The following is a 26,864-nucleotide window of genomic DNA, read 5'->3' as shown; positions in this document are numbered from 1 at the left end:
TGTCTGGAGCTGCCACCAAATGCAAATGTCTACACTTTACAAGACAGTAACATTTCAAATGGCACTCTGAGAGAGGAGATAATGGACTATAGTAGATTTTCTCCCCAGATGTATTTGCTGCACAAGGCAAAAATTGCCATTGTGCTGGCAGATTTCTTCTCTTCATTTAAATCCACAGATTGTGCATCCCAGACAGCTGGCATGGACCACCAGATGTCTTGTTACAGGGAGGACCCAGCCTTTATCACACCGTGGCCCTGAAGCCTGCTTCCTGTGCCTTGGAAGTATGAGAGCTATGTTAAAGGTCAGCACTTTTTAAGGAGGAGGGACCCTGCAGGAGGCATGAGCAATGGGTATGTGGTAAGAGTTCAAGGTGAACAGGCTGAGCCAGAAACAAGAGTGCATAAAACTCCAATCCTGCCTTTGGGACATAAGGGGACCAGAACCCAGGCTCTTTCAACTGGCTTCCAACCATCTAACAGGTTAGAGCTTTCTCATTTTCTTTCAACTATTCCCGGGCATGGGCGTTTTGCAGAAATAAAGTGGAGGAAACAAATTTTTTTTTGTAAACCTGTAACTACTTGATCTCTCTTTCTGGCCTTCTCCAGGATCACGCTGTAATCCAATCTGCTCCCCAGTGTTTCTGATTCCTGGAGAGTGCTTCTTGATACCCCGGTTTGACCATGGCTGGGTGGATCTGCCTTGTGACAGGGGCAGGAGGGTTTCTGGGTCAGAGAATCGTGCGTTTGCTGGTGGAGGAGAAGGACCTACAGGAGATCCGGGCACTGGACAAAGTCTTCAGCCCAGAATTGCGGGAGGAATTTTCTAGTAAGTGAACTTGGGTTCATGGGTGGGTAGCTCCATCTTAACCCCTGGGTACGTGTGGGGAGAGGGTGGTTGTCTAGCAAATCAAGGAAAGTGGTAGCTAAATCAAGGCTAATCCCAGGTCCAAAGTCATCGGAAAGGAAAACAGAAGTGGTGTAGTGTAAGAGATACAAGGCTATCAGGAGACTGGGTCTGACTCTGATCCAGAACTAGAGAGGAATGACCATAGGTCAGCCACTTTGGCCTCGAGGTCTCTTTTCTTCTCATTTATAAAATCATGTATCAGTTCTCTCCCTTGTCAACAACTCTTTAATGTTCTGAAGATTTCAGACTTTGCAGCATCTGCAAAGGGCAAACGAGCACCATTAACCCAGAGACTCCAGCAGTGGGTCCCCGTGCCTCTTGATTGTCCTGGTCCTTCTGTGGCTTCATTTAGCATTGCCAGTGAAGGTGAAATAAAAGGAAGTGAAGGTGAAGCTGAGTGTGTGTGTGTGTGTGTGTGAGAGAGAGAGAGAGAGAGAGACAGACAGACAGACAGACAGAGACACAGAGAGACAGGGAGGAAGAGAGGTAGGGAGGACACACAGCGTGCAATGAGGGAGCCAGAGACAGAGTGCGGATTCCTCTTGTGGATTCCCTGAACATCTCTTTTTACCTTTTGTCTCCACTCATCACCACGAGAAAAGTGGCTGCAGCATTTGCTGGACAACCTCACTGCTCTGCTCTTTTCCCAGATTGCTGACCCTGGAGCAAATGCAAAAGCTAGATTTATAAGACCTATTTCACCCCTCCAGATCCTCAAAACAACCCTGAGAGGAAAGTAGGAAAGGGGTCTCACCCCACAGGACAATGAGGAAATCGAGGTAAAGGTAAAGCGACTTACCGAGGCCCTCTGATTAATGGAAGGCAGGGCTCAGAGTAGAGCCTCATTGCAGAGGCCCCTGTTCCCCCTCCCTGCCCTCCCAGACAGTGCCCGTCACTCTCCTTGTCTTTCCTGTGCTCTGAATGTCTCAGATGTCCTATTTCCTCTACCCTCTGCCGCAACGGTGTCTCTGGTGAACACACAGGAACATACATGATCAACATCGACTGGGTGTAACCCTTATGTCTCAGCAATACTTACGGTCCGACAGCTGATGCCCCAAACAGGCGACGTTTAACCTAGAGAAGCAGTCTCCCAGGGTGACAAGTCACGTGGTGTCAGAGACGGGCCGGGGCCTCTGTCAAGATCACAGGGGAGAAACCTTACAGTGGTTTTCCCGTGCCAGGCCCTGTGCTCGGTGTGCTACATGCGCCAACTAGTTTGCTCCTCGTGACATCCCTGTGGGATAGGTAATATCGTCCTCCTCTTTTTAGAGATGAGAAGGCAGGGCTGCCTGGGTGGCTCTGTCAGTTGAGCTTCCGACTCTGGTTTTAACTCAGGTCATGATCCCACAGTTTCATGGGTTTGAGCCTCCGCCTTGGACTCTGTGCTGCCAGCACAGAGCCTGCTTGGGACCGTCTCTCTCTCCCTCTCTCTCTGCTTCTCCCCCACTTGCGCTGTCTCTGTCTCTCTCAGAAGAAATAAATAAGCTTAAAAAAAAAAAAAAAAAAAAAGATGGGAAAGCAGGCACAGAAAGGCATCTTTGTCCTGTCAAGGCTGCTATAACAATACACCATAGGCCGGGTGGCTTAAACCCAATTTATTTCTCACAGTTCCGGGGACTAGAAGTCCAAGAGCAAAGCAGGGTCATGTTCTGGTGGGAGCTCTCTTCCTGGCTCATAGCCTGTGCCATCTTGCCGTGTTATCACATCGTACTAAGGGGGAGGGATCTCTCTCTGGGATCTTTTATCAGAATACTGATCCCATTCATAAGGGTTAAACCCCCATGACCTGATCGCCTTCCGAAGGCCCTATCTCCTAACACCATCGCGGTGGCATTAGGATCTCAACACTTGAATGTGGGGGGACACAAACATTCAGCCCATACACAGCCAAGGCTAAGGTGTTCAGGGTCCCACAGCTGAAAAATGGCAAAGCTGAAACTGAACCCAGAAGGTCTAGCTTCAGCGGCTGTGCTTTTAACCACTAGTTTGTCTAGTAGCTTCTCTTAGGTCTCCCTACAGCGCAGCCCGCACCGCATAAGCAACTGTCTATTCAGTCTAGCAAAATACTTCTCAAGTTCACAGAGCCTCGGAGAGGGCGCGAGCTGTGCCGCTCCCACCAACACAGTCGCAGCGCCCTCTGCTGGTGTCTCTGCGCCCCTCCAAGCTAATAGGGTAAGAGCCCTTTCTTCTGGCTTTGGGCTTCTCCCCCCTCAACTTTTCAATTCCTCGGAGCCAGCCTGTGGAAGTCAGCAGCAAAGAAGAGGCAGAGGAAAGGAGGGGGAAAGGCAGAAGTGGAGACACAAAATTCCCACTGATCGCCAGCAGCTTTTCCTCTGCTTTCTTCCTCTTCGGGGAGTCTTGGAGTTGCCTGAAAAGGGAAGGGGCGGGAGGGGGTGTCGCAGAGCAAATTTGGCAGAGGCTTAAGCAGAGCAGATGGTTCCTCCAAGTTGTAACCCAGGAAGGAAATTTCTCAGCCCTGAGTTTTTCACTCTGAATTTCTCTCTCTCACTGTTTTCTGGTCTCCATTGCCAATTTCAGTTAAGTTGCCTTATCCTTTAAATACACACATACACACATATGTATATACGTAGACTTATCCTTAATCTGCCTCAGGAAAAAAAAAAGTGCTAATCTTGCATTTGGGTGACAGGGGGAAGAGAGCAAAGCTTGAAGGCAGCGGGCAGGCTTGAGTCTTCACTAGAAGTGTGACTTAGACCTGCCCCTTAACCTGCCTCAGCCTCAGTTTCCTTGCCTGTATAGTGGAAATCAGAGTATCTTTGTCATGAGATAGCTGTGAAGGAAAAAACCAGACAACTGTACAAGTTGTGTACAAAGGAGAAAGCACAAAGTAAATGTGGGCAATTTACCCAAACTGTATGCAGTGCCATGTTTATGCCATGGGTTTATCCATTGCCCTTGGCTAGATGGTCAGAATGCCAGTTCCTCGGCAGCTGAGTCATTTGCAGCAACGATACCTGCTTTAGATGATATCTGACAAAGCGTTCCCTGTCAATGGCTCCACTATCCTTCTGGTCACCCAAGCAGGAAATACTCAGGCTAACATTGACTCTAACAAAACCTCTTCCTCTTAGCCTACCTCCAGTAAGAACCAGGACCTGTCTGGGTAAGGTCTGGAAAGTCAACCCTGACTATCTCTCCCTGACCCTGCTCCCTCTGTGGGAGCCCTGGTTCCAGTCCATCTCATCTGAAGTTTGGTGCAGACACTCTGATTCATCTCTCGAATGCCCTGCTCTCTTTTAGATGTACCACACCAATCCATATTATATACCGCAGCCGGGGTTACCTTCCTACACCACCACTCTGTTGGCTTCTTTCTCTTCTTGTTCCAAACCCGTACATGATTCCTTATTCCCTACAGAATTAAATTCCAATTCTTTCCTCATAAGAGGAGGAGTGGATATAAATCCATTCTTCATAATCACCCTACTCTCCTTAATGAATTTTATGAATTTCCCATGAATCACTTTAATAATTTTTGTCCCAGGTGCAGTTGATCCCTCACTGCTCAAATTCCTTTTTTTTTTTTTGAAATAAAATGGGGTGGAAACAGATGTTTGCTCTATCCCAATAAATGTTACACATCCTGATTTCTGTGCCTTTGTTTACTTGTTCCTTCTGTGGATTTTCCCCCTATCCCCACCCTCCCCTCAATGTACTTGTCCTTGGGACTTGGGTAAATGCCACCTGTATCAGGAAACTTCCAGATCCCAAAAGACTTCCAATGACCTGACTCATGTTCACCCAGAGCTCCAGAGCAAGATCAAGCTGACCATTCTGGAAGGAGACATTCTGGATGAACAGTGCTTGAAGAAGGCCTGCCAGGACACCTCAGTCATCATCCACACCGCCTCTATCATTGACGTCATGGATGTTGTTCACCGAGAAACCATCATGAATGTCAATCTGAAGGGTACAGTACCCCAGGGAGGATATGGGATGATGTGGGCAAGTGAGGCTCAGGAAACAGAACAGGAGGGGAGGGGAAGCCCCCATCCCTGAGCACCTGCTGAGCCCGTGCCAACTGCTTTTTCTTATCACCACTGAGAGATGCAATGCTGTTATCCCCAGTTTTTAGATGAGGAAACCAGGGCTGAGAAGGGCTAAGTAACTTGTCAAGTCCCCCTGAGTAGGAGAGCTAGAATTTACACCCACACCTGTGTGTCTCCAAAGGCCACACAAGCTCTTCTTACTGTAGCTCTACTCAAACATCGACTCCATTCCGACCTTAAACTCTTGCTATCCAACCACCTCCTACCTCCCCTGGGCTAGAATCAGACCTTACAAGTGCCTCCCTGGTCATCATTTCAGCCCTTCTGTGTGCCTCTAAGTTGGCGGTCACCCAGTGAGGCCGAGACCAAAGAGCTCTGTGATATAAAGGGCCCCCATGTCCATCATGAGTGATGGGCCGTAGCTCTGGGCCAGTTTCCTTCAGGCAGGACTCCTGTGCAGGATCGCCAAGCATAATGAGAATACCTAGCACCTTCCTGCTTACCTCAGAGAAGGATTCCTCTCAAGAGACCTAGCAAAGCAAGTTCACAGCAGTCTGACAGGACAGAATTACCCAGCACTGGCCTTCCCGTGATATTTCTTAATGGTACCAGCCTTCCCTTATCCATAATAGTACTTCTTCAGCTCACTGCTGGGTCTCCTATTAAAGGGTAGTTTCTAGCCAGGTGCGCTAAGTACACCCTTCTTAGATCCTCATCCCTTAAATGCCTGGCTGGTGGCTCTTTCTGATTTATGGCTTTCCAATCTACTTTAGATCCAGACACATTTGTTTAAGGGATTAGTGTAAATCCCTTATTAGCCTGGCACGTGATATTATCCTTCCGATCCCTCGATGCAGTTTCTCTAGGACCAGAGCACTCCAATCCCCAATCCTATCTGGCTTCTATGCCCTGCTCTACAAAGTTAGTCATTAGTCTACTCAGAGGCTCCTTTTCTAAAGTAACTCATGGCTTTAGGATCTCCAGCCTAAAGAAGCACAATCTCAAAAAAGACCCTTTCTCATTTCTACTTAGCCACACCCTCACCAACTCCCACGCTGCAAGGAGGGTGGTATATTACCCGACTTTTCCTTTTTTAGCCCCTCTCTCCTAACTCCTGCTCTCCAGGGCTCACAACAAGAGGGGATTTGGAATCACTGACAAGTGTTAGCAGTATCAGTGAATTAAAACCAATGTCACTCCCAGGTTTAGAAAATACTTCATAGGAATGGTCATTTCCCCCTTTGCAGATAAATTAGCCTGTAATTCTCTCAGCCTCTAGATTTGATTTTTTTTTTTAAATAAGGCTGTCTCTCTAGAAAATTAAATTGCACAAAGACCTTAAAGGGTATTTTTTAATAGAAAGAAAGAAAGAAAGAAAGAAAGAAAGAAAGAAAGAAAGAAAAAGAAAAACAATGCTTTGCCGGGGAAATTCCTTCCTTATGGGAATGATGCCTGTGTCACCTCCCCCAGCCAGAGGGATTCTGCAAGATCCTCCTGGTATAGGTATTAACCAGCAGAGGGCACACTCCTCTTTCCCGTTCTCCACCAGGCTGCCCAGAGAGAGCCGGTGCGGCTCAGGAATGCTAAGGAAAAGGAAGGTTTATCACGTCTGCTTTTCAGACCTGGGTCAAAGCAGTCACAGCCAGAATTGGGAGTGGTCTTTGTAAGGATCACTCAGTCAGGATTGGGTAAAATTCTAGTCCATATTCTGAGACTATGGCCTCCTAATAACGTTATACTTAAAATAACCTGTTTTTAATGAAGTGGGAGGGATAAGTGATCATTTTTGTAATGTCTTTACTCAACAAAACATAAAATGGCAACCCTCTGTCCTTTTCCAAAATTAAAAGTACACACACAGGTCCAGGAAATCCAAAAGCCTAGAAATTCTTGCTCTCCAGAACCCAAATGTCGGTTTGTTTTCATTTTTGCAGTTTTGCATTGTATCTATGGCTATAGCATAGTCAGATCTTAGCCAGAGACACAGAGGAGTACACTCCTGATCTACAGTAACTACCTCACTTGTGGGTTAGGGGGTGGACATGGTCCGTGGGCATGGCTGGCCCTGTGGGTTATTTGTTGACACTGACTGCATGTTCCCCATGGGCAGGTACCCAGCTCCTTTTGGAAGCCTGTGTCCAGGCTAGTGTGCCAATCTTCATCTATACCAGCACCATAGAGGTGGCTGGGCCCAACTCCTACAGGGAGATCATCCAGAACGGCCACGAAGACGAACATCTCGAATCCACATGGACCGCTTCGTATCCATACAGCAAAAAACTTGCGGAGAAAGCTGTGCTGGCTGCTAATGGGCGAGCTCTTAAAAATGGTGGCACCTTGCACACTTGTGCCTTAAGGCCCATGTATATCTATGGGGAAGGAAGCATATTCCTTTATAACCAAATATACCAGGCCCTGAGGAACAATGGGATCATCAAACAGAGCAGCAAATTCTCCATAGTCAACCCTGTCTATGTAGGCAACGTGGCCTGGGCTCACATTCTGGCCTCGAGGACCCTACAGGACCCCAAGAAGGCCCCCAGAGTTGGAGGACAGTTCTATTATATCTCAGATGACACACCTCACCAAAGCTATGATAACCTCAATTACAGTTTGAGCAAAGAATGGGGCTTCTCCCTTGACTCCAGAATGAGCCTTCCTCTATTTCTGGAGTACTGGCTTGCCTTCCTGCTGGAAATAGTGAGCTTCCTACTCAGTCCAATTTACAAATACCACCCCCCCTTTACCCGCCACACGGTGACATTGTTAAATAGCGTGTTCACCTTCTCCTATAAGAAAGCTCAGCGGGACCTGGGGTATGAGCCACTCTTCAGCTGGGAGGAAGCAAAGCAAAAGACCATGGAGTGGATTGGTTCCATAGTGAAAGAGCACAAGAAGTCCCTAAAAACAAAGACTCACTGATCTGGGGGTGCCAAGGACGTAGAGGGAGGTCTTTCAGGCTCTCCCACTCTGGCTTCCCACAGAAAGAAACAAGGGCACAAGCCTGGGTCCTACTGCCTCCCATTTCCAAGATGGCCACCTTCCTTTACAAGATGGTAACCCTTCCCCATCCCTGGCTGAACCAGCAGCTCTCTGTCCTACCCACACTACAGAGGACAGACGAAAGCCTCCGATGCCGATTCTGAGCTATTCGGGCCTGTTTCACTAAATAGTTTTGCCTATCGGTTCCGTTTCCTTTTGTTATGTGTGAAACATTTCTTAACTTTTAAAAATTCCGATTCCTACACACAGCTCAATGAAAAGAGTAATAAATGCTTTAATGCCTAATCTGGAGGACGCTGTGGTTGACATGGACACACACCTTCCTCCTTTCCCTTCCATGTCCAGGTATCACTACGTCCTTTTTAGGAAGGTAGCATGGAACGGAGGTGGGCAGAAGTGTTTGGAAGCGGGGGGGAATCAAGATCGACTGAGTACCAGTATATATCACTGCATTAATCCCTCTCCAGAAAACTAGGAGGTAGGGATTAGTACTTCTTTTTATTGACAAGGAAACCCGATCATCATGACCACCAACTGCTAAGTGACCAGGCCATTTAACCCAGACAGACTGACTTGACAGCCCCTGTCCACCGACTCATGAAGCCTGAACTGCCTAAAATTTGCAGCCGAACGGGGATGGCGCAGAGGGGTTTGTCAGCGGGTGCAACAGAGCCCTGGAGTGTGCTTCTTGGGAGAGCCTGGCTCCTCTGGGCCACCTCCTTCTCACCCAGCTCTGTGCAGGAGACTCCTTAGGACCCAGAAGAACCCTTGAGGGGCATCTGGCAGAGTTCGAATACCCTTGCCAGGTGGCCTGGGCTGGGAAAGGAGGAGCTGAGATGTGGCCAGTCTCTACTGCCAATGCCAGTTTCCTTAGCCCCCAGGACGTACGTGGGCCACCCTGGCAATTCAAAGCCGCTATCTAACCTTTCAGATCATGCAATGAAACCATACCATGGGTTCTCGGGAAAGTAAAGGGAACAGATATGAACACCCCTAAAACTTCATCTCCTACCTAGCCCAAGAGGTAGAGGTCGACCGCCCCACACCTCCAGAATGAACTCCTTTCTCCCTCTCCCTGGCTTTTCCTTACACTGCCTGCTGTGACGGAAGCTTATCCCTCTACGTCCATAAGTCTCTCTCCTTTCCCTCCACCTGCCCCAGCCTGTGCATCCCTTATCCTCAGGAGAGGAGGCCAATCAAGGCAGGTTTGGGGACTTGAATGACAACACAGTCATGAACTAAACAGAGGACCAATAGTCAAAAGAAACACCGTCAGGACTGGCGAGGACCACATGACCTGGGGCAGCTGAGGAGGTGGCCGTGGGGCTTGGAGTGTGGGTGGTGACAGCTGCCTCTCTCCAGACCAGGCTGTTGCCTGTCTTTATGAACCAGAGCCACGGCAAGAGTCGCACCCAACATCCAGTGGCTCTTTTCTTACCTAGAGAATGTACAGATTATGATTTCAGTTGAATTTGATTACCACAAGGGAGATAGCTTATGCTTTCATTCTAAGGAGAAAGGGGAAAAAAACATTCTGGCTGGGGTACAGGTTTCTATCACCTTCAAAGTCCCAAGGGCCAGAAGATCAACACAGGGCTGAGGCACGCGGAGATGCAGTGGGTTTAGGTGAGAAATGGAACACTCCATCCTGCCTTCCTGCACTGCCCAGAACACAAGGGACAGCACCTGTCCAAGCTCTTATAAGGTGCACACACCTTTATATGAGTGTCCCCAAGCGAAGGAAAGAAAGAAGGTTGGTGGGATCTGGGACAAGTGTTCCCCAGGTGAGTTTTTAGCCTAGTGAAATCCCACATCTATGAACCCACCAGGGCAATTCTCACAAGGAAGGGAAGGGGCATTGTGGCTAAAGGGCAAGGGGGGGGGGGCGCAAGGTAAGCAGAGGCAGAGGAGAGGGGCTCTGACCCATTGGTGGTCCCAGCTGAGTACACATAAACGCCTCAAATGTTTGGACCCGTGAAGTTGGCCATTCTTATACTGGGCACAGAACTGAGGGCTCCCGGCCTTTAAACCTAATGCACAAACTTTAGGTCTCTCCCCTTCCCCACCCCTCCTCTCCCTTCCCTCTCCACTCCCTCCTCCCCTCTTCCCTTTCCTGCCACCCCTGCCCCCCACCTGGGTGCAGCACAGAGTAGGGTGAACAGTGAAGGAAGGTGCAGGTGCATGCACAACCACCAGGTTAAGCGCTGAGTGTATGTGAGTCCAGGGACCAGAGCTCATCTCAAGTTATTGGGAAAGCCCCCCTCCCCACAGCAGGGGGGGGCCTCAGCTAGGCCTCGAAGGCTAGATGGGACTTGGGTAGGAGAGTGAGGTGGTCCAGGCAGGGCAGGAGCCTGAGCAGTGGTGCTAAGGAAGGACAGTGAAGTGTGGAGGTGGGGTGGGGAGGAGGGTGAAGGGGAGTGAGGAGGCTGGCCTGCCAGGTGGAGAAGGGTTTTTCCCAGGGAGATTAGATGGCTTAGGGCGTCAGATGTGACAGTGAACTTGATAAGGCTGGCCTCAGGGTAGAGGTGGAGTGAGCAGGTGGGTGAATGGCCTGGTGGAAGGCCAGCAGACATGTGGCAGGGGGACTGAAGAGGTGAGAGGGGGTGAGCTGGACAGGAAGGCCACCTCAACCAGCTGCTTTAGAAACGTAGACATTCTCGGGGCACCTGGGTGGCTCAGTCAGTTGAGCATCCAACTTCGGCTCAGGTGACGATCTTGCGTTGCGTGGGTTCGAGCCCCACGTCGGCACAGAGCCTGGAGCCTGCTTCGGATTCTGTGTCTCCCTCTCTCTCTGCCCCTCCCCTGCTCATGCTCTCCCTGTCTCTCTCTCAAAAATAAAAAAGCATTAAAAAAAATTTTAGAAACGTAGACATTCTGTGTTTCACCCCAAGTACAAAGTTCTCAATTACTTTATTAACAAGCAGACTAAGAACAATAACAAAAACTGACCTCACAGTTTCTCCTCTCATTAGTATAAGTCAAATATCCAAGGAAGATCTGGAGACTGGGGCGAGGGCAGGGCAGCTCTGGATTAGGACAGGGCTCCACATCCCTCACATGCTAACTGCTCCAGGCAGGCCGGCCCACCCAGAAATGGACAAAGCTATTAGAGGGGGTCTTCGAAAAGACATGCCTGCCGGGGCGCCTGGGGGGCTCAGTCGGTTAAGTGTCTGACTCTTGATTTCAGCTCTGGTCATGATCTCACGGTTCGTGGGGTAGAGCCCCACGTCGGGCTCCGTGCTGACAGCGTGGAGCCTGCTTGAGATTCTCTCTCTCCCTCTGTCTCTGCCCCTCCCTCTACGCTCTCACTCTTGCTCTCTCTCAAAATAAATTTTGAGGTCCCCTGGATGGCTCAGTCGGTTGAGCCTCCAGCTCTTGGTTTCCGGTTCAGGTCGTGATCTCACAGTTCATGGGATCTGGTCCCGCGTCGGGCTCTGCTCTGATAGCACAGAGCCTGCCCGAGATTTTGTCTCTCCCTCTCTCTCTGCCCCTCCCCTGCCCTTGGAATGTGGGCTCTTCTCGCCTTCCCTGCTTCCAGAGGCTGCTCCAAGGACACGGCCTTGAGATAATGATGTGGTGTTGAGAACACCTGCACAGTATACATGACTGAACCCAGCGAAGGCCTCTTTATCTGTTCCTCTGAGGGTAGGAACCAGATCCAGATTACACCCGGGAAGCTCCTGTGAGGATTGTGAGGCAAGTCTGTATCACATGTCATGTGAATATCTGTGCTTTTTTCCCCCAAAGATATTTCAGCGCGTTCAGTTACAAGGTGCTGGCCCAGAACCTCTTGGGGGTCTATGTAATTATGATATTGCTTTATTACCTTATTAAAATCTAAAAGAAATCTGAATTTCAACACACATCCAGCCCCTAGGATTTTGGACAAAAGATTGTGGACTGCTAGACAGAAGAATCAGGTGCCAGGAATTGCTTTACACATTTTATATAATAACCCTCAAACAACACTCAAAAGCAGGCGCTCTTGCTACCCTAATTTGACACAGGAGGAAATGGAAGCAGAGAGGTACGCAATTTGCTCGAGGTCATCCAGCTCGCTAGTGGTTCAGCTCCAGTAATAATAATAATAATAATAAAAAAAGCATTGTGACTTCCAGGAGTCCACGTGAAGGCATCAGATTCACATGTCTGCAGGAGCCAGCACCCGAATTATAAGTGAAGCAGGTTGGAGCCCAGAGACCCCAGGGCATGGGGGGGGTGGGGTGGGAGTGTGGTGTGCAGGAGGCCACGCTCTGCTTCCGGGAGGCAGCCGCTGATTCAGGCCTGGGATGTACTCCAAGTTCCCAGATCTTCTGACTCTTCGAGGAAAGCAAACCTTCCCAATCTTTATATGAAATCTCTTGATTTCTAAATATTGGCACCTAATTCTAAATTTTGAAAACAGTGTGCAGACCAGCTCCGGGAATGTGTGGGCTAGTGCCGAAACCGTAAACGTAATATTTTAGTTCTTAAAAAGCGGGCAGCGAGGCGTTAGAGGCGATCTGTTCCTTCTTGGTGATGGGTCCTGGGTAGGCATTACAGCATATTCTGTACTTTTCTGTATGTTTGATATTTGGTTGTGATTCTTCAACTAAATGAATTGTGATTTTTTTTTTAATTTTTTTAACGTTTATTTTGTTTTTGAGACAGAGAGAGACAGAGCATGAATGGGAGGGGCAGAGACAGAGGGAGACACAGAATCGGAAGCAGGCTCCAGGCTCTGAGCCAGCAGCCCAGAGCCTGACGCGGGGCTCGAACTCACGGACCGTGAGATCGTGACCTGAGCTGAAGTCGGACGCTTAACCGACTGAGCCACCCAGGCGCCCGTGATTTTTAAAAAAGAATGAGAACTAGTGAAATGCATCTGCGGGCTAGACCCACAACTAAGGCTCCCAGTGTCCCATCTCTGTTCCCAGGCTGGTGGGGGCAATAAAGCATGAGACATGGTAGGTACTGTATGCGGTGAAATGTACAAAGGCCATCAGAAGGGTAATGTGCCTCGGGAGGATCCCATCTGGGCAGGGGACTCAATAAAGCACTTGCACTGGGCTGAATACTGAAAGATGGTAGGATTCTAACGGGCAGAAATGGAGGGCCTGTATGCCAGGCAGAGGGAGTCTGCCGAGACACAGAGGTGGGAAAGGGGAGTCATTTTCAGGTAACGATGAGACCAGTGTGGACAGACCAGAGAGGACAGGTGCCGGGGAGAATGGAAGATGCACCTGGAACGACATAATGGGAAAAGACCAGGGTGACCTTGATTTACCTCTAGGGGAAACTCTGCCTCCTTCCTTCTTTCCCCTCAGAGCACGAATTCTGTTCCCCTTCTAAAGACCATTTGACATTTAGCTACTTTACGTGTAATATGCCTCACCTTCTGTGGAAAATTACACTTTTTCAGGGCAAAGACCATGTCTTCATGTCCCCACTAGCAATGAATATTGACAGTCAGGCGAAAGAACTTGGAGATTTTTCAATGTGCAGCCAGTGAGGTTTCTTGTTCAGCTGTCCCTGGAAGAGGACTTGGGCACCAGTGTGCAGGATGAGCTGGAAGAAATTAAGAGGATACCTCAAGGGGCGCCTGGGTGGCTCAGTCAGTTAAGCGTCCGACTTCAGCTCAGGTCATGATCTCACGGTTTGTGGGTTCAAGCCCTGCATTGGGATCTGTGCTGACAGCTTGGAGCCTTGAGCCTGCTTCGGATTCTGAGTCTCCCTCTCAACTCTGCTCCTCCCCCACTCACCCTCTGTCTCTGTCTCTCTCAAAAATAAACATTAAATTTTTTTTTTTTTAAAAAGAGGATACCTCAAGAACCTAGGCAAGAAATAAAGGTCTGATTTCTGCAGGATTAACAAAAATGGAATGCAGGGGGCAACTGAGGCCAGCCTGAGGCAGAGCAGACACTACTTTAAGAAATACCTGAGTAGGGTCACAGCACTCCTATGCACCCACTCTCTCCAGCCAGAAACCTGGATGTCCTTCCCCCACTCTCCCTCCAGCCTATCAATCAGTCCTACCAATGTCACCTCCAGAGTGCCTCCTGACAGTGTCCTCTCCCTGTCCAGTAACACAGCCTAGTTTGGGCCCTCGTTGTCTCTTGCTTGGCCACCCTGCCTCGGAGAGTCACCGATGAAATCTACTCTCTTAGTCATTGTCCATCCAACATAGACTCTGACCATGTGGCTCCTTTCCTGAAAACCATTCAGTGGAACCCCTTAGGATAACCCTGAGTGTCTTAGAGTAACAGTTAAGGCCCTTCAAGATTTAGCCCCTGCCCACCTCTCCAGATGCAACGGTCACCAGTTCCTGCCCTCTCTCTAGATTGTCCAGCTTTATGTGCCAACGACAGGCCAAGACTTCCCGCATATGTTGTGCTTTTACATACTCCTGTGCTAAAGCTGTGTCCCTTCTGCTTACACCTTGCCCATCACTCCTGCCAGCACATCTTTCTCAAGTCCTTGTTCACTTATCCAAAGCTTCCATTGTATCATCTCTGCATCCTGTGCATATGTAATCACATGGTAATTATTTCTATGTTCTGCCTCGCTCACTACACTGTCATGTCCTTGAGGGCAGCCACTCACCATTTCATCTCTGTGTCCCTAGAGCCAAGACCTGTGCCTGACACAAAGCAGGCACATAGATGGACCGTGGACTGACGGATGGATGGATGGGTGGTTAGATGGATAGAGGGACGGGTAGATAGACAGACAGACAAAACACAAACAAACTGAATTGCTGAGATGGGGAGGGAAGGGAGTCAGGGAAGGGGAAAGATTTCAAACCTCAAGAAATCAACAAACCTGAAGAAGCTGGGTCATCGTGAGAACCAGGAAGAGGGCAAGCAACATTGGGAGTGTGGGGGAGAGAGAGGAATCCATTTGTGTGGTACGAGGAGTGAGTGGTTGAAAGAAACATTGAGAGGGAATGTCACCTACGAAGGCAGAACGTAACTGGGAAGATTTTTATGGGGACTGGAAGTTAGATGTACAATCTGAAACAGCGTGATGCCCAGGGAGTTTTTAGACTACAAAAATAAGGGGACGCCTGGGGTGGCTTAGTCAGTTGAGTGTCCGACTCTTGATTTCAGCTCAGGTCATGATCTCACAGTTCGTGAGAATGAGCCCCGAGTCAGGCTCTGCGCTGAGCTTGGAGCCTACTTAAAATTCTCTCTCTCTCCCTCTCTCTCTCTCTATCCCTCTCTCTGCCCCTCCCCCAAGTGCACACTCTCTCTCTCTCTCTCAAATAAAAATAAATAAATAAATAAATAAAATCTAAAAATACAAAAACAAAAACTAGGATATTCTATTTTTAAAAACTAAATTCAGAATAAAATCTCATCAGAAAACAAGGAAGAGGGAGGAGGAGGGGGAGGAGGGGGAGGGAGAGGAGAGGGAGGAGGAGGGGGAAGAGGAGGGAGAGGAAGGGATAGGAAAAGGAGGAAGGAAAAGGGGGGAGGAGGAGAAGGGGGGAAGAGGAGGAGGGGAAGGAGGGGGAGGAGGAGGAGGGGAAAATCTCCCATTCCTTAAATGATTACTTTAAGTGGTCACTTACAGTGCTCCTGAAAGCACCCAGGGACTCTGAAGAAGTTTGGAGGGAATCCCCCTCCATTCACCTGGGACGGATCCCACACAAAGGTAAAGAGCAGGGAACAGAGTTGGTGTTTCAAGGCAAGAGAGAGGCTCATTATGATGCAGCGGAGGGGGAGGGGAGGACTAACAAAAAGTGGATTGGCCACTGTCCCGGAGGGCAGGGGACCCTGGGGTCAGTTGCAAACTCTGGAACAGTCACCAGTCTGTTCTAGAAACCTGAAGCTCCCCACTAATTAAAACTGCAGTCTTTCCTCAAGAAACAGAACCTGAGCAGGCAGAGTCAGCCCATCTTCCAAAATAGGGGCTGGTGACAGGGGGCGGGCACAGTGGGCACAGGATCTAAACTCCTGGCACCAGCTGGAGCCTGTAAAGCCACTGGCTCAATTGTGAGCAGTGCGCTTCATGAGCACGCGGCTTGTAAGGTCACAAGGGCCCTGTGCTTGGCTTACTGCTCTGCCCTGGGGGCCCCCCCGCATCTGATTTTGCACCTAGCCTTGGGATTTAAGCAGCCAATCCTGATAATGAGAATTTCTTTCATCAGTAGGCAAAACAACCCCCTCCTAATCACAGGTAAACCTGGAAGGCTCCCTGACCCCTCCTGGAGAGATCAAAGTGTTGGTGGGGTTCAAACTATAGAGCTCAACTAGGCCCTAGAGACTCCGGCATTCAGCTATGGTTGCCTTCTCTTCCTCACTTCACAAATGAGAACACGGAGGCCTGAGAAGTAAAGTCATTTTCCCGGAGTCGCCGACAAATCAGTAGCAGAGCTGGGCTAGAGTGTAGGTCTCCATTCTGCCCCTCAAGAACACACGAGAATCCCCATGGTGAAGAAAAGAGGAAGGTTTATAGCAGGGGCACCTGGGGCCAGGCACATACAGAGTTTGAGAAGCACAGCACATGGGCTGGGGCGGGGGGGGGGGGGGGGGGGGGCGGTGGTTACTTTGTAGCCTCTGACACGTCTGAAACACCCACCTGAACATACTCTCGCCACACCACGCTGCTGCCATGGCCGCTCGTGCCTGCAACACATTCCTGTTCCCTGGCACCCTTCCCTGACCCAACGAACTGGTCCTCATGCTTCGGGCTGCACCTTCCCTAGAAAGTCTCCAGCCTTCCAGGGAGGGGTAAAATGTGTCCCTCCGCTAAGGCACTTGTCACAGTCCAGGTGGTTGCTTATTAACTTGCCCATCTCCCTAACTAGACTGTGGACTCCGGAAGGCTCCGTGAGGACCCTGCTTGGACAATCCATGCCTGGCCCAGAGCAAGCATTCGGTCAACATTTACGGAGTGGAGGAAGGAAGAAAGCCAGTGTTCTTAAAGAAAGAGACTCTGGACCAGAAGAAATGGGATTTTAGGGAGTGGAGGGAAGGTTGTCCAAGTAGGCGTTCCTCTAAGCAAGACAAAGCTGGACTCCATACCCACCTGTCCTGGTGACCTGCTATCGACTGCCAAGGTTGGCCTGTGAGCACCGTGCTCAGAATGGGTAGGAGAGACACTGCCTCCTGGAGGCCAAGAAAGCACAGAGCCAGGAGGCCACCCTACCAACATATTTGCTAAAGAAAAAGAAACAGGGATAAGAGAGAACATTTGGAAAGGGGGCAGAGGGCAGGCTTACCCAGCACACCGAGCCTTCTGCCCGGAGCCTTCTGCAGAGCTGATACAGCCCAGCACGGCTAGTGGAATGCTGGTCTTACACAGAGACAGCAGGTGCTTCATAGGACAGGAACAAAAGTTGCTGGGGCAAAGTGGGGGTGGGGAGGGGGGCGATACTGGGGGAGGAGGAAGAGGAGGGAAAAAAGAGAAGACAGTATTTTCTCTCTTCAGAAGCTTCTATCTCCAGGGGCGCCTTGGTGGCTCAGTCGGTTGAGCTTCTGATCTCAGTTCAGGTCACGATCTCACAGTTTGTGAGTTCGAGGCCTGCATCAGGCTCTGCGCTGACAACTCAGAGCCTGGAGCCTGCTTCGGATTCTGTGTCTCCTTCTCTTTCTGCCCCTCCCCTGCTCTCTCTCTCTCTCAAAAATAAACATTAAAAAAAAAAAAAAAGAAGAAGAAGCTTCCATTTCTGCAAACAAGGGTGAACACCTGGGCTCTCTTTCATTTTGGCCCTTTTCAGAATTAGGCAACTCTCTTTACTTCTCTCGGTCTGTTTCTTTAGCTGCAAAATGAAGGTCGTGGCCCATTTCTCAGGTCCATCCCAGTGACATTGGGCAATCGTAAGTGGCTTCTAGCACCACCATACTTCTGCAGCCAACCTTCAGCAGAACACGGTCGTCCAGCTGTACATTTATTTGGGCAAAGCCAAAGGCTCCCTGGCCCTGCCCCAGCCCTATTGGCATCTGGTTCCTCATCTGCACAGGGCACACTCTCCTTCCGGATGTGGACGACCAAGGCCCGACCAAGCAGGAGCCCCCCGGAGAGTCCCCTCCCTCCTGAGCCACAGAAGCTAACATGCACTGAGACAAGCTCCCACGCCATTCCTTTGCCCGTCCCTCAAAGGGATGGTAGACCGGTTCCTCCTTTCTTCCTCTGTCCTCAGGAAAGGAGTGAAGGCCATGGCCTCCCATCCCCTCATCCCTCTGCCTCTGGAGCTGGAAATCTGAGAGGAGACAGGCCAGTGGTCAACTCCATGACCCCTCCTACGCCCACTGACATTAATCGAGAGCAGTAGAGCTACTTCAGAGGAAGCCTGGAGGTGGTCCTTGCGTATCAAAATTCTGGCTTTCCTCACCACTTTCTAACACCAGACTTGACAAAAGAAGTGTCTAGCCAGGTCCCTTGGCAGCCCCTTGCTTCGTTAGCCTCTCCAAGGTCACACTGCCTCTTTCGCCCACCCACCAAAGCCAGATAAAGTGGATCACTACCTGCTCTGCACCGGCAGTGACCCTGGCACAAGTCCTTGGCAGCGTCCGTTTCCCCCTGAGCCTTTGCTGGAGGTACCACCTTACCCAGGCATCATACCTGAAGCCATACTCCATATTATGGAGTTCTTCCTTCCCCCACAAGGGGCCAAATCCCAAGTCACACTTACAGTTTGCAAAATAATTCTCCACCAGGAAGCTGGTTTGATGTTAGGCAGCGAACAAAACCAGCCTTCTCCTTCACCGTTCTGGAGCGTTACAACACATGAGCTTCTCTCTTTCATACCTATACCCCCAGCATCAAGCGCTACCCCAGCACAAGGGCACTCAGCAGGCTTATGGACTGAGCTTCTCAGGGTCTCTGCTCTTAATGAGCCACAGCCTTGGGGCACCAGGGAGGCCACCCGTCCATAGGAAATGTGTATAGGACATTATGGGAACGTCTCTGCGGAAGAACCACTCCAGCCCTCGTGGGTCAGGGAAGGCATCTCAGGGGAGCATCTTCTGTGAACAAATGACCACCCTAGTTTCCAGCAACTGGTGAAGTCTGGAACCGTTCAGCCCTTTCGCTGGGCATGACACCCCTTCAAATATCTGCACAGGAAGGCCAGCTGGAGCCCTGCCAATAAACGGATACACTTCTTAAATCTTTCCTAAGCACAGGGAAGCTTGGTACATGAAACACCTTGCGACCCAGCTCTTTGGTTTCCAGAGCTGAGCATCTGCAGCTGCTGCAATGCAGGTGGATACAGACAAGTCTGTGAACAGTCCCCTGGACCCCAGTGGGGCGGTTGGAAATTGAAAACCGCTGGAGTGTGCTTCAGATGAGCAGAGCTGACCTTGAAAGCACAGGCGGCCAGCAGGGGACTATAATCTGCAGACACTTGAGGCTCCAACCAGGAAAAATAAGAGCCCAGCACTAGTCTGTTCAAGCTGGAGACCCGATGGGTGAGCTCCTCCCCTTTCTCTCCAGGAGCAAAATTCAGAAAACCGCTGGATTGCCAAGGGCAGCTCAGAAAAGGAGTAATGAATGGAATTTTGCTTTGTTAAGTGAGCTGAGGCGGAATGAAGGTCGGAAAGAAGGGAAGGCAGGCAGTCTATGACAGGCAAAGACAAAGGAAGGCCAGCAGCTGCCTGTGATGCCTATCTGGCACTACCTGATGAAGGGTGAATGTGGGCACTCCCCTGGCCCTTACTTATTATCTATTTGGGGAAGGTGCATGTGAAAGGCAGGCCTAGCAGGAATGACAGGCAGCAAAGCCAGCAGCATCTGACAATGCCCTATGCCTCTATACCCCCTTGGCAGAGGAGAGATGGGAGGCTTACCAGTTTTACTTACTGTAACCGCCAAGAAAGAAAGGAGATGCCTAAATGGTCCTGCAGATTGCTCAATCCTGGTTGCACATTAAAGTTGCCTAGGGAGCCTTTATAAAATTACAGGTCCTTGGACTTCACTCCAGACCAATCAATCAATCAATCAATCAATCTCCGGACCAGTTTTTTTGGTTGTTTTGTTGTTGTTGTTGGGGGGGGGGGGGAAGGGGGAGGAGGTTGTTTGTTTTTAAAGCTCTCCAGGTAATTCTACTGTGTAGTTAAGGTTAAATTCAGAAAATCCTGATCTTAAACTAATTAAGCCTAAAGAATTCCAAATTGACCAGATAACATTTTCTCCACCTGGACCTCGGACTGAACCCTGCTCTAACAGCAAGTTCAGGCTGAGCATCCTTTCGTGGCATAGCCCAGAAGGCCAGGTTCACTGCTCTGTCCCCACAGAGCATCAGACAAATACTTCAAATACTCGTTCCTAGGAACCAGGAGCTAGACTGGTTGCTTCAAGCCAGAACAGTCAGGCCTAGGGAGGAATGTTGCAATCTCAGAAGGGAGAGCCTCCTCCACAACTAGGACCCAGCGTTCACTGGACCTGCCAGGCAAAGAAGGACCGGCAGACACACAAGGAGGTAGTTGTGATCATTACAAGAAAATAAGGTATTTTTCACGCTTCCTCTTTTCTAGTTCTTGTGAATCCCTTTCTTACAAACAGCTGTCTCATTGTTTCCATGAGGTTGGACAGAAACCAGCTAAAAAAGATTTTAAGTAGGAGTCCAGTCTAGCTGATAAGTTCCATTCTGAATTATCAGTAGCCAGTAAGTTACATGTCTGAGAGCTGAGGGAAAGAAAATACTTTCTTAGGTGATTCAGGAATATATTCTTTTAATAGATTAGAGGTGAGACCTAAGGCTGCCTCCCCTCCCCACCCCGACTTTCCCCTGCCCGCTGCCTAAATGCCCCAGATTGGTTCATACAAGGAATGAACACACAAATCTTCGGATATCGATACCAGTGGCATTGCATTAACATCCTCCCAACACCCCAAAGTCCCATTAGTACAGAAGTGCCCCGCTGAATTATTGGTTAAAATGGGCAGAGTATTTGGACATCAGCCAGTTCCAGGATGATCTAGGATCCACCTGAACATTCTAATAACACAGGAGTCAGCAAAGTTTGTCTGTAAAGATCCAGAGAGTAAATATTTTAGGATTGTGGGCCACGCAGCCTCTGTGACAAAGACTCAACCTTGCTGTTGTAGAGCAAAAGCAGCCACAGACAATCTGTAATCAAGGTTGTATGGATATGACTGTCACCCAAAAATTTTTACTTGCAAAAAGAGGCAGCCTAGGTTTGGTAGTTTGCTGACCCCTGTTCTACCAACATAGCTTCCATATACTGATCTGAGTGACATTCAATGGATGACAAAGAAGAAAAGAATGACATGGGGAAAGACTGATATGGATTTAATGACAAATATTCCATATTGGTGGCTGAACACCAGAATGCTGTCCAAGGAACCATCATTAAATAAAACAACCTGAAAATAAGGCAGTTCTCACATATACAAGCACACACACAAAAACTGTTATTTTCAGGATCATTAAATTATTCACTATTTTAACAAACAGCTATAAAATAACATTACAGTGAAGGAAAATGTGCACAAACTTCAGAAACACAGTTCAGATTGTCTATGAACACAGGTTCTTAATCTGTACTTTTCACATATGTACAAGGCTCTTGATCCTGAAGAGACCACACGGCTCAAGGGGTTAACTTTTCATCTTCTCTTTCCAACTCAGAACTCAAGATTTCGTCAAGCCATTTAACCTATTTAAACTGCTCCTGGCTTCGCCAAGTAAAGAGCAGCCTGTACTTGACCAAACTCCCCAGGAAACAAATGATACACTTGCCTCCGCCATCATTAATAAGTTGATGGAAGGAATCTTCAAAGTAACACTTTTAAGGGTGAACCACAGTTAACAAGCGCTGGCTGAAGAAAAACAATTCTCAAACTAAATACGAGAAACAATCTCCTGACCGCATTTCGAGTCACCTAATGCAGCTCTGTTCCCTGAAGAATTATAAGAGTGGAATCACGTTTAAATGCACCATGAGAGTGGGGGTGTTGGTGGCTGGACTGTTTTCTTCTGCTAAGGGATTTGCTCACAAAAGGGATACAGAAGGAGTAGCTGACTCTCTTATCCATGGCACCCAAGAGAGGTCAATGAAATCCAAAGATTTCCACTGCCACTAAGTTATTTTATATTAGCTTCAATCTCTTTTCCCTGTTGACCTCTTTCTTGAAAGCCATCCATACATAACCTAGCTAATATAGATGACTGTGCAGTGGCAGCAAAACACCAAATAACCCATAAAGTGGAGGATCAATCCCCGAATAATCAAAAGTTAGATGAGATTTCATAGGCACGAACTTGAGAGAACTTAAAACGGCTGGAAGAGGTAGATGTACATGGAAAAAAAAACAAAAAACAAAAACCACACACACAAAGGAATACGATTACCTACAAATCGGCTATATTCTTTTCAGAGGAGTCCTACACACTTAGTATTCAGAGTAAAGAGTCAGAATAAATAATGCACATTTACTTTGCTCATAGTGCTGTCGAGTACTAAAAGAAAATAAAGAATTAGTGTCTTCCAAAATTATCTATCTTTTGAAAATCTGTATTATTTGCATTTGTAAGCGACAATAAACTGATTAAGAGGGCAAGATCGACAGGCATTACATTAAGCCCAGAAGTCTCAAGACTTTTTTAAGAAAGTGTTTTCATAAGGACAGAAACATGCTTTCCTACAGTCCCCAAAGAGGTTCTTGGCTAAAACACAACTGATCAAGTATAAAATACCAGCATCCACAGAAACTTTGCTAAAACCATAAAAACAATCTTGCAATTTTTCTTCTTCTCCTTCAAGTGCGTCCAACAGCTTGTGAAGATGCTTCCATGAAAGGTACAGGACAACTCACGATCACTGGTGAGGAAAACAACACTGCTTTCCACAACTCTAACTTCTAGAGGCTAAACCAGGGGCGGGATTTTCAGCACAGGTAACCGAAATCTGTTTAACAGTCATCTAACTACAGCCCTACTAGAAATACAACAAACCTAAGACACCCTAATTGCGTGACAAAGACCAGCTTTGTCAACAAGGACATCTTTGGCCCTTCTAGACTAGCCTTAAGTTTTCCATAAAGCAGAAGAATTTTCAGTGTCTTTATTACATAAATCATGACAGGTTGTCTTCTAGCAGCTGAGCTGGAGAGCACAAAAGGTCAGGCCGTACCTATCCCTATGGTCATCAGCCTCTCTTCAGAACAGCCTGCTGTACTCTTGTCCCCAGGCCTTCCCTACGATCATAATACTGATCTACCTCACAAAGATGTGAGAAACAACTAACAATCATTAAAAAGCATAAAGCACTTTACAAATATAAAAGTGCTGTTTTGGCATTCATATAACAACCAGAAAACATTCATTGCTTGTGCTATTTGGCAATGTTGCATTTACACCTCTCCCTGCTTGTGCCCTCCAGGTGTAAAGCCTTAAGCTTTCTACCGTGCCTCCCTGTGTAACAAAAAGAAATTTCTACTCAGACCAAAAGCCCGTATCAAAATGGATAGAGGTGGCTGTTCTATTCCCTCCTCCATTACTACCAAGGTGGGAGGGGTGCACTGGATACAGAGTGAAGGCAAATGAGACAAAGAAGCCTTGTACCCCAACATGTGACCATTTGCTTTCCCGGATTTCTGATGTAAGGCTAGCAAAACTCTGAGCTGGTTGACTTCTGTAGCAGGTCACTGGTCTGAAACAAGCATGATGTTGACCTGGGAAAGGGAAAGTCACACACAGCCAGGACTGTTTCATTTTCCTGCACTTAGAATCTCACAAGTGAGACCTCAAATACCCGGCTTGGCACACACCGGACTTCCACATGGACCACCTTGACCTAGCATGGAGCTAGACTATTTTAAAGGAAGTAATAAAGAGCCAGGGGCAGGACCAACCTTACCCAGGTCATCTTAAAACCAGTTACGAACGCATTTCTAAACTTCAGTGTTGCGTTTGAAAACAGAGTGTGTAGCTTTCCTGCCCAGTTTCTCCTGGATGCCTCAAAATAGCAGCTAACTGTGGCTCAGAGAAAAGAAGGGAAGAATATATAAAATATCCTCCCCCATAGGATCGACAAGGTTTCGTCTACTTTTCATGGGACTACAGCTGTTGGGGGGGGGGGGGGGGCAGGGTTCCAACACTGACTTAACGCCTGGTGAGACCAGGATAGAATTATTCATACCGTCCTTTTATCCCATAATCCTCACTCTAACCACGCCCTCTCCCGATTTTCACAGGCCATCATCACCCTACCTACCCTATTGCCTGCCATCCTGTTCACTCCCCCACCCCGCCCCCCCTTCTTCAAGGTCCTCAAAGCGCCTGCTCCCCCCCACCCCGCCCCTGTGCTCTTCACCCCCTACTGCGTGCACCTGAAGAAGTCTTCGCGCTCAAGCACATCTCCCCCAAGCGTGCCCTCCTGGGGGAGGAGGCAGGCAAAATATAACACCCCCAAACAACGCTTAGTCAACCCTCCCCTTCAAGACCCCCTAACACCAAAAGACTCCCCCGTCACTCTCCGATTGCCCCTCCCGCCCCTTCCCATTTCTTTCTACATGGCCTATCCCCAGAACATCTATTCCCCGCATGCTCCCCCCACCCCACCCCCAGGGCAGCCTCCCTGCGGCCCAGCCCTAACACAGGTGCAGCTTCTGGTGTTGCGCGAGGTGCGTTTTGTAGCGGAAGCCCTTGCCGCAGCCCGCACACTTGTGCGGCTTGTTGCCGGTGTGGATGCGGCGGTGGCGGATCAGGTGCGAGCTCTGGATGAAGCTCTTGCCGCACTCGATGCACGTGTAGGGCTTCTCGCCCGTGTGCGTGCGCTGGTGCTGCGTGAGCGTCGAGAAGTCGCTGAATCGCTTCTCGCACTGGCCGCAGCGGAAGGGCTTCTCGCCCGTGTGCACGCGCAGGTGGTTCACCAGGTGCGAGTTGCGCCCGAAGCCCTTGCCGCACTCGCGGCACACGTAGGGCCGCTCGCCAGAGTGCGTGCGCTTGTGCGTGAAGAGGTGCGAGCTGACGCTGAAGGTCTCGCCGCATTCGGAGCACATGTAGGGCTTCTCGCCCGTGTGCACGCGCTGGTGCTTCACCAGGTCCGAGCGCCAGCTGAAGCGCTTGCCGCACTCGCCGCAGCCGTGCGGCTTCTCGCCCGTGTGGATGCGCTGGTGGTTGGCCAGGTGCGAGCGGCGCACGAAGCCCTTGCCGCACTCGCCGCAGGCGAAGGGCCGCAGCGCTGCCGCCCCCGCGCCGCTGGCCGCCGCGTGCGCGCGCCGGTGGCTCAGCAGGTGCGAGCTGAGGCTGAAGGCCTCGCCGCACTCGGGACAGGGGTAGGGCTTCTCGCCCGTGTGCAGGCGCCGGTGCTTGAGCAGGTCAGCGCGCCAGCTGAAGCTCTTGCCGCAGTCGGCGCACAGGTTGGGCCGCTCGCCCGTGTGCAGGCGCAGGTGATTGGTCAGGTAGGTGTTGCGGCTGAAGCCCTTGCCGCACTCCCCGCAGCGGAAGGGCTTCTCGCGCGGGGGCCGGGCCAGCGCGGGCCCCGCCCCAAAGCCCCCCGCCACACCCACGCCCACGCCCACCATCCCCACTACCGCGCCGCACTCGCCCGCGAAGCCAAAGGGCTCCAGGCTGGCTGCGGCGGCGGCCTCGGCCAGGCGGTGGATGCGCTGGTGCTGCAGGAAGGCGGCGCCGGGGCTGAAGCTCTCCCCGCAGTCGGGGCAGATGGTGGGCGCGTCCATGATGCTGGCCATCAGGCTGTCGAGCTCCCCGAGGTCCATGGCCATGGGATGGTGGAGCCGGCGGAAGCGGCGGTGGGCAGGCTTGTCGCTCCGGTGCCGACTCCCCAGGGAGAGGTGCCGCCGCCAGGGAAGCATGGGAGGGGGCGGCTGCTCCTCTTCGTCTAGCGGGTTCTCCCCAGGGCTCTCCTCCTCCTCCTCCTCTTCCCGGGGGCTGCGGGAAATGCTGTCCGACTCAGACAGTCCCGGGAACATCGCCATCTCAGCTACACCAGATGGGTAATCTTCTTCCTCGCGGAGAGCAGCCCCTTCTTCCTCACTCAGCAGCCCCTCTGCAACAGAAAAGGTGGCAGTGGGGGGTGACCATACTTGGCGCTCAAAGGTAAACCTAGAGGAGGCCAGCCTCTTAGAGTGTGGGCCACGGAGTGATTCCCTTCCCCAGGTACTCTCAAGCCTATCTCTCCAGGGCCCCCACGATTCCAGCCTCTTTCCCACCTGGTACCTCCTGGGGAAGGCCTACCTGAGAGTGGGCTCTGAAACCTGGGAAAGGCTCACTCACCTGTTCCCTTGGGGGGCCAGTTCTTCCAGCAGCTGTCTCTGGGCCCAGGCCCCACCCATGGTACACATCTGAAGGCCTGACAGTCGGCTTGAAATGGTCAAGTCTGAGCAGGTGGGGCTCTGTGGGATCTAGGGACAGATTGGCTCACTCTAGCAGCTCCCAATGCGTTTCCAGGCCCTGGCCTCCAAAGACAAGACCAGTCCAGCCAACCACAAGAAAAGACCACCTGTCCTAACCAGGTAATGGGCTGATTTTTATAATTTGTTGGGGTGGAACAACAACCAACCCCAACTTAAGGGCTTTACTATTTAGGCCAGGCAGGGGGAGTGAGCGCAGGGCCTAGAGCTTAGAGACTGACTCAAAACGCACACCTGTCCGTCTCTGGTGGCCATCTCTAAGCAGAGGGCACTCCGGAAGCTTACTAGGATATGAAAAGACCACGTTCTTGTGCACACTGCAGGGGAGGGCAGCAGGAAGTCCAGGATGTGTCACAGGGGAAGGAATGTAACTCCACAGTCTTGGCCATAAGGTATTTGAGTTCACTTCTATCCCCCAGGCACGCACAGGGCGGTATGAAGCAATGAATGCCCAAAGGTGGAGCCAAGGAGGTGGATGGAGGGCCAGCACTTACTCTTTCCAGGTCAGGAGTAGCAAGGGACTTAGCAGAGGCCTTGAGCTCTCTGGGCATTATCCACATGCACCTGGGTAGTCACTTACCACTGAGTTTACTTATCTACAAACAAAGATGA

At 50.1% G+C, this 26,864-nt stretch overlaps 2 protein-coding genes across 3 annotated transcripts in view; one reads left to right on the top strand and one right to left on the bottom strand.

The window, feature by feature from the left end:
• Positions 1 to 226: 226 nt before the first annotated feature.
• On the top strand, positions 227 to 8,214 carry LOC132671126 (3 beta-hydroxysteroid dehydrogenase/Delta 5-->4-isomerase). Its single transcript, XM_060621578.2, has 4 exons — positions 227 to 482; positions 609 to 828; positions 4,679 to 4,843; positions 7,033 to 8,214. Exons 2-4 carry the CDS (start codon positions 684 to 686, stop codon positions 7,842 to 7,844), a joined length of 1,122 nt encoding a protein of 373 aa, XP_060477561.1. The 5' UTR covers positions 227 to 482; positions 609 to 683; the 3' UTR covers positions 7,845 to 8,214.
• A 12,934-nt stretch (positions 8,215 to 21,148) lies between these two features.
• Positions 21,149 to 26,864, bottom strand: part of ZNF697 (zinc finger protein 697) — a 30,191-nt gene continuing 24,475 nt past the window's right edge. For both annotated transcript variants that reach the window (XM_060621593.3, XM_060621591.3), the window contains exon 3: positions 21,149 to 25,888. In XM_060621593.3, the coding sequence (XP_060477576.2) occupies positions 24,468 to 25,888 (1,421 nt within the window). In that variant the 3' untranslated portion in view covers positions 21,149 to 24,467. The remainder of the gene's footprint in view (positions 25,889 to 26,864) is intronic.

This window comes from Panthera onca, chromosome C1 (assembly GCF_046562875.1).
Source record: "Panthera onca isolate mPanOnc1 chromosome C1, mPanOnc1 haplotype 2, whole genome shotgun sequence".
NCBI classification, from domain to species: Eukaryota; Metazoa; Chordata; class Mammalia; order Carnivora; family Felidae; genus Panthera; species Panthera onca.
The sequence above is the reverse complement of the archived record's forward strand: the minus strand, read 5'-3'. Positions and strand labels throughout refer to the sequence as shown.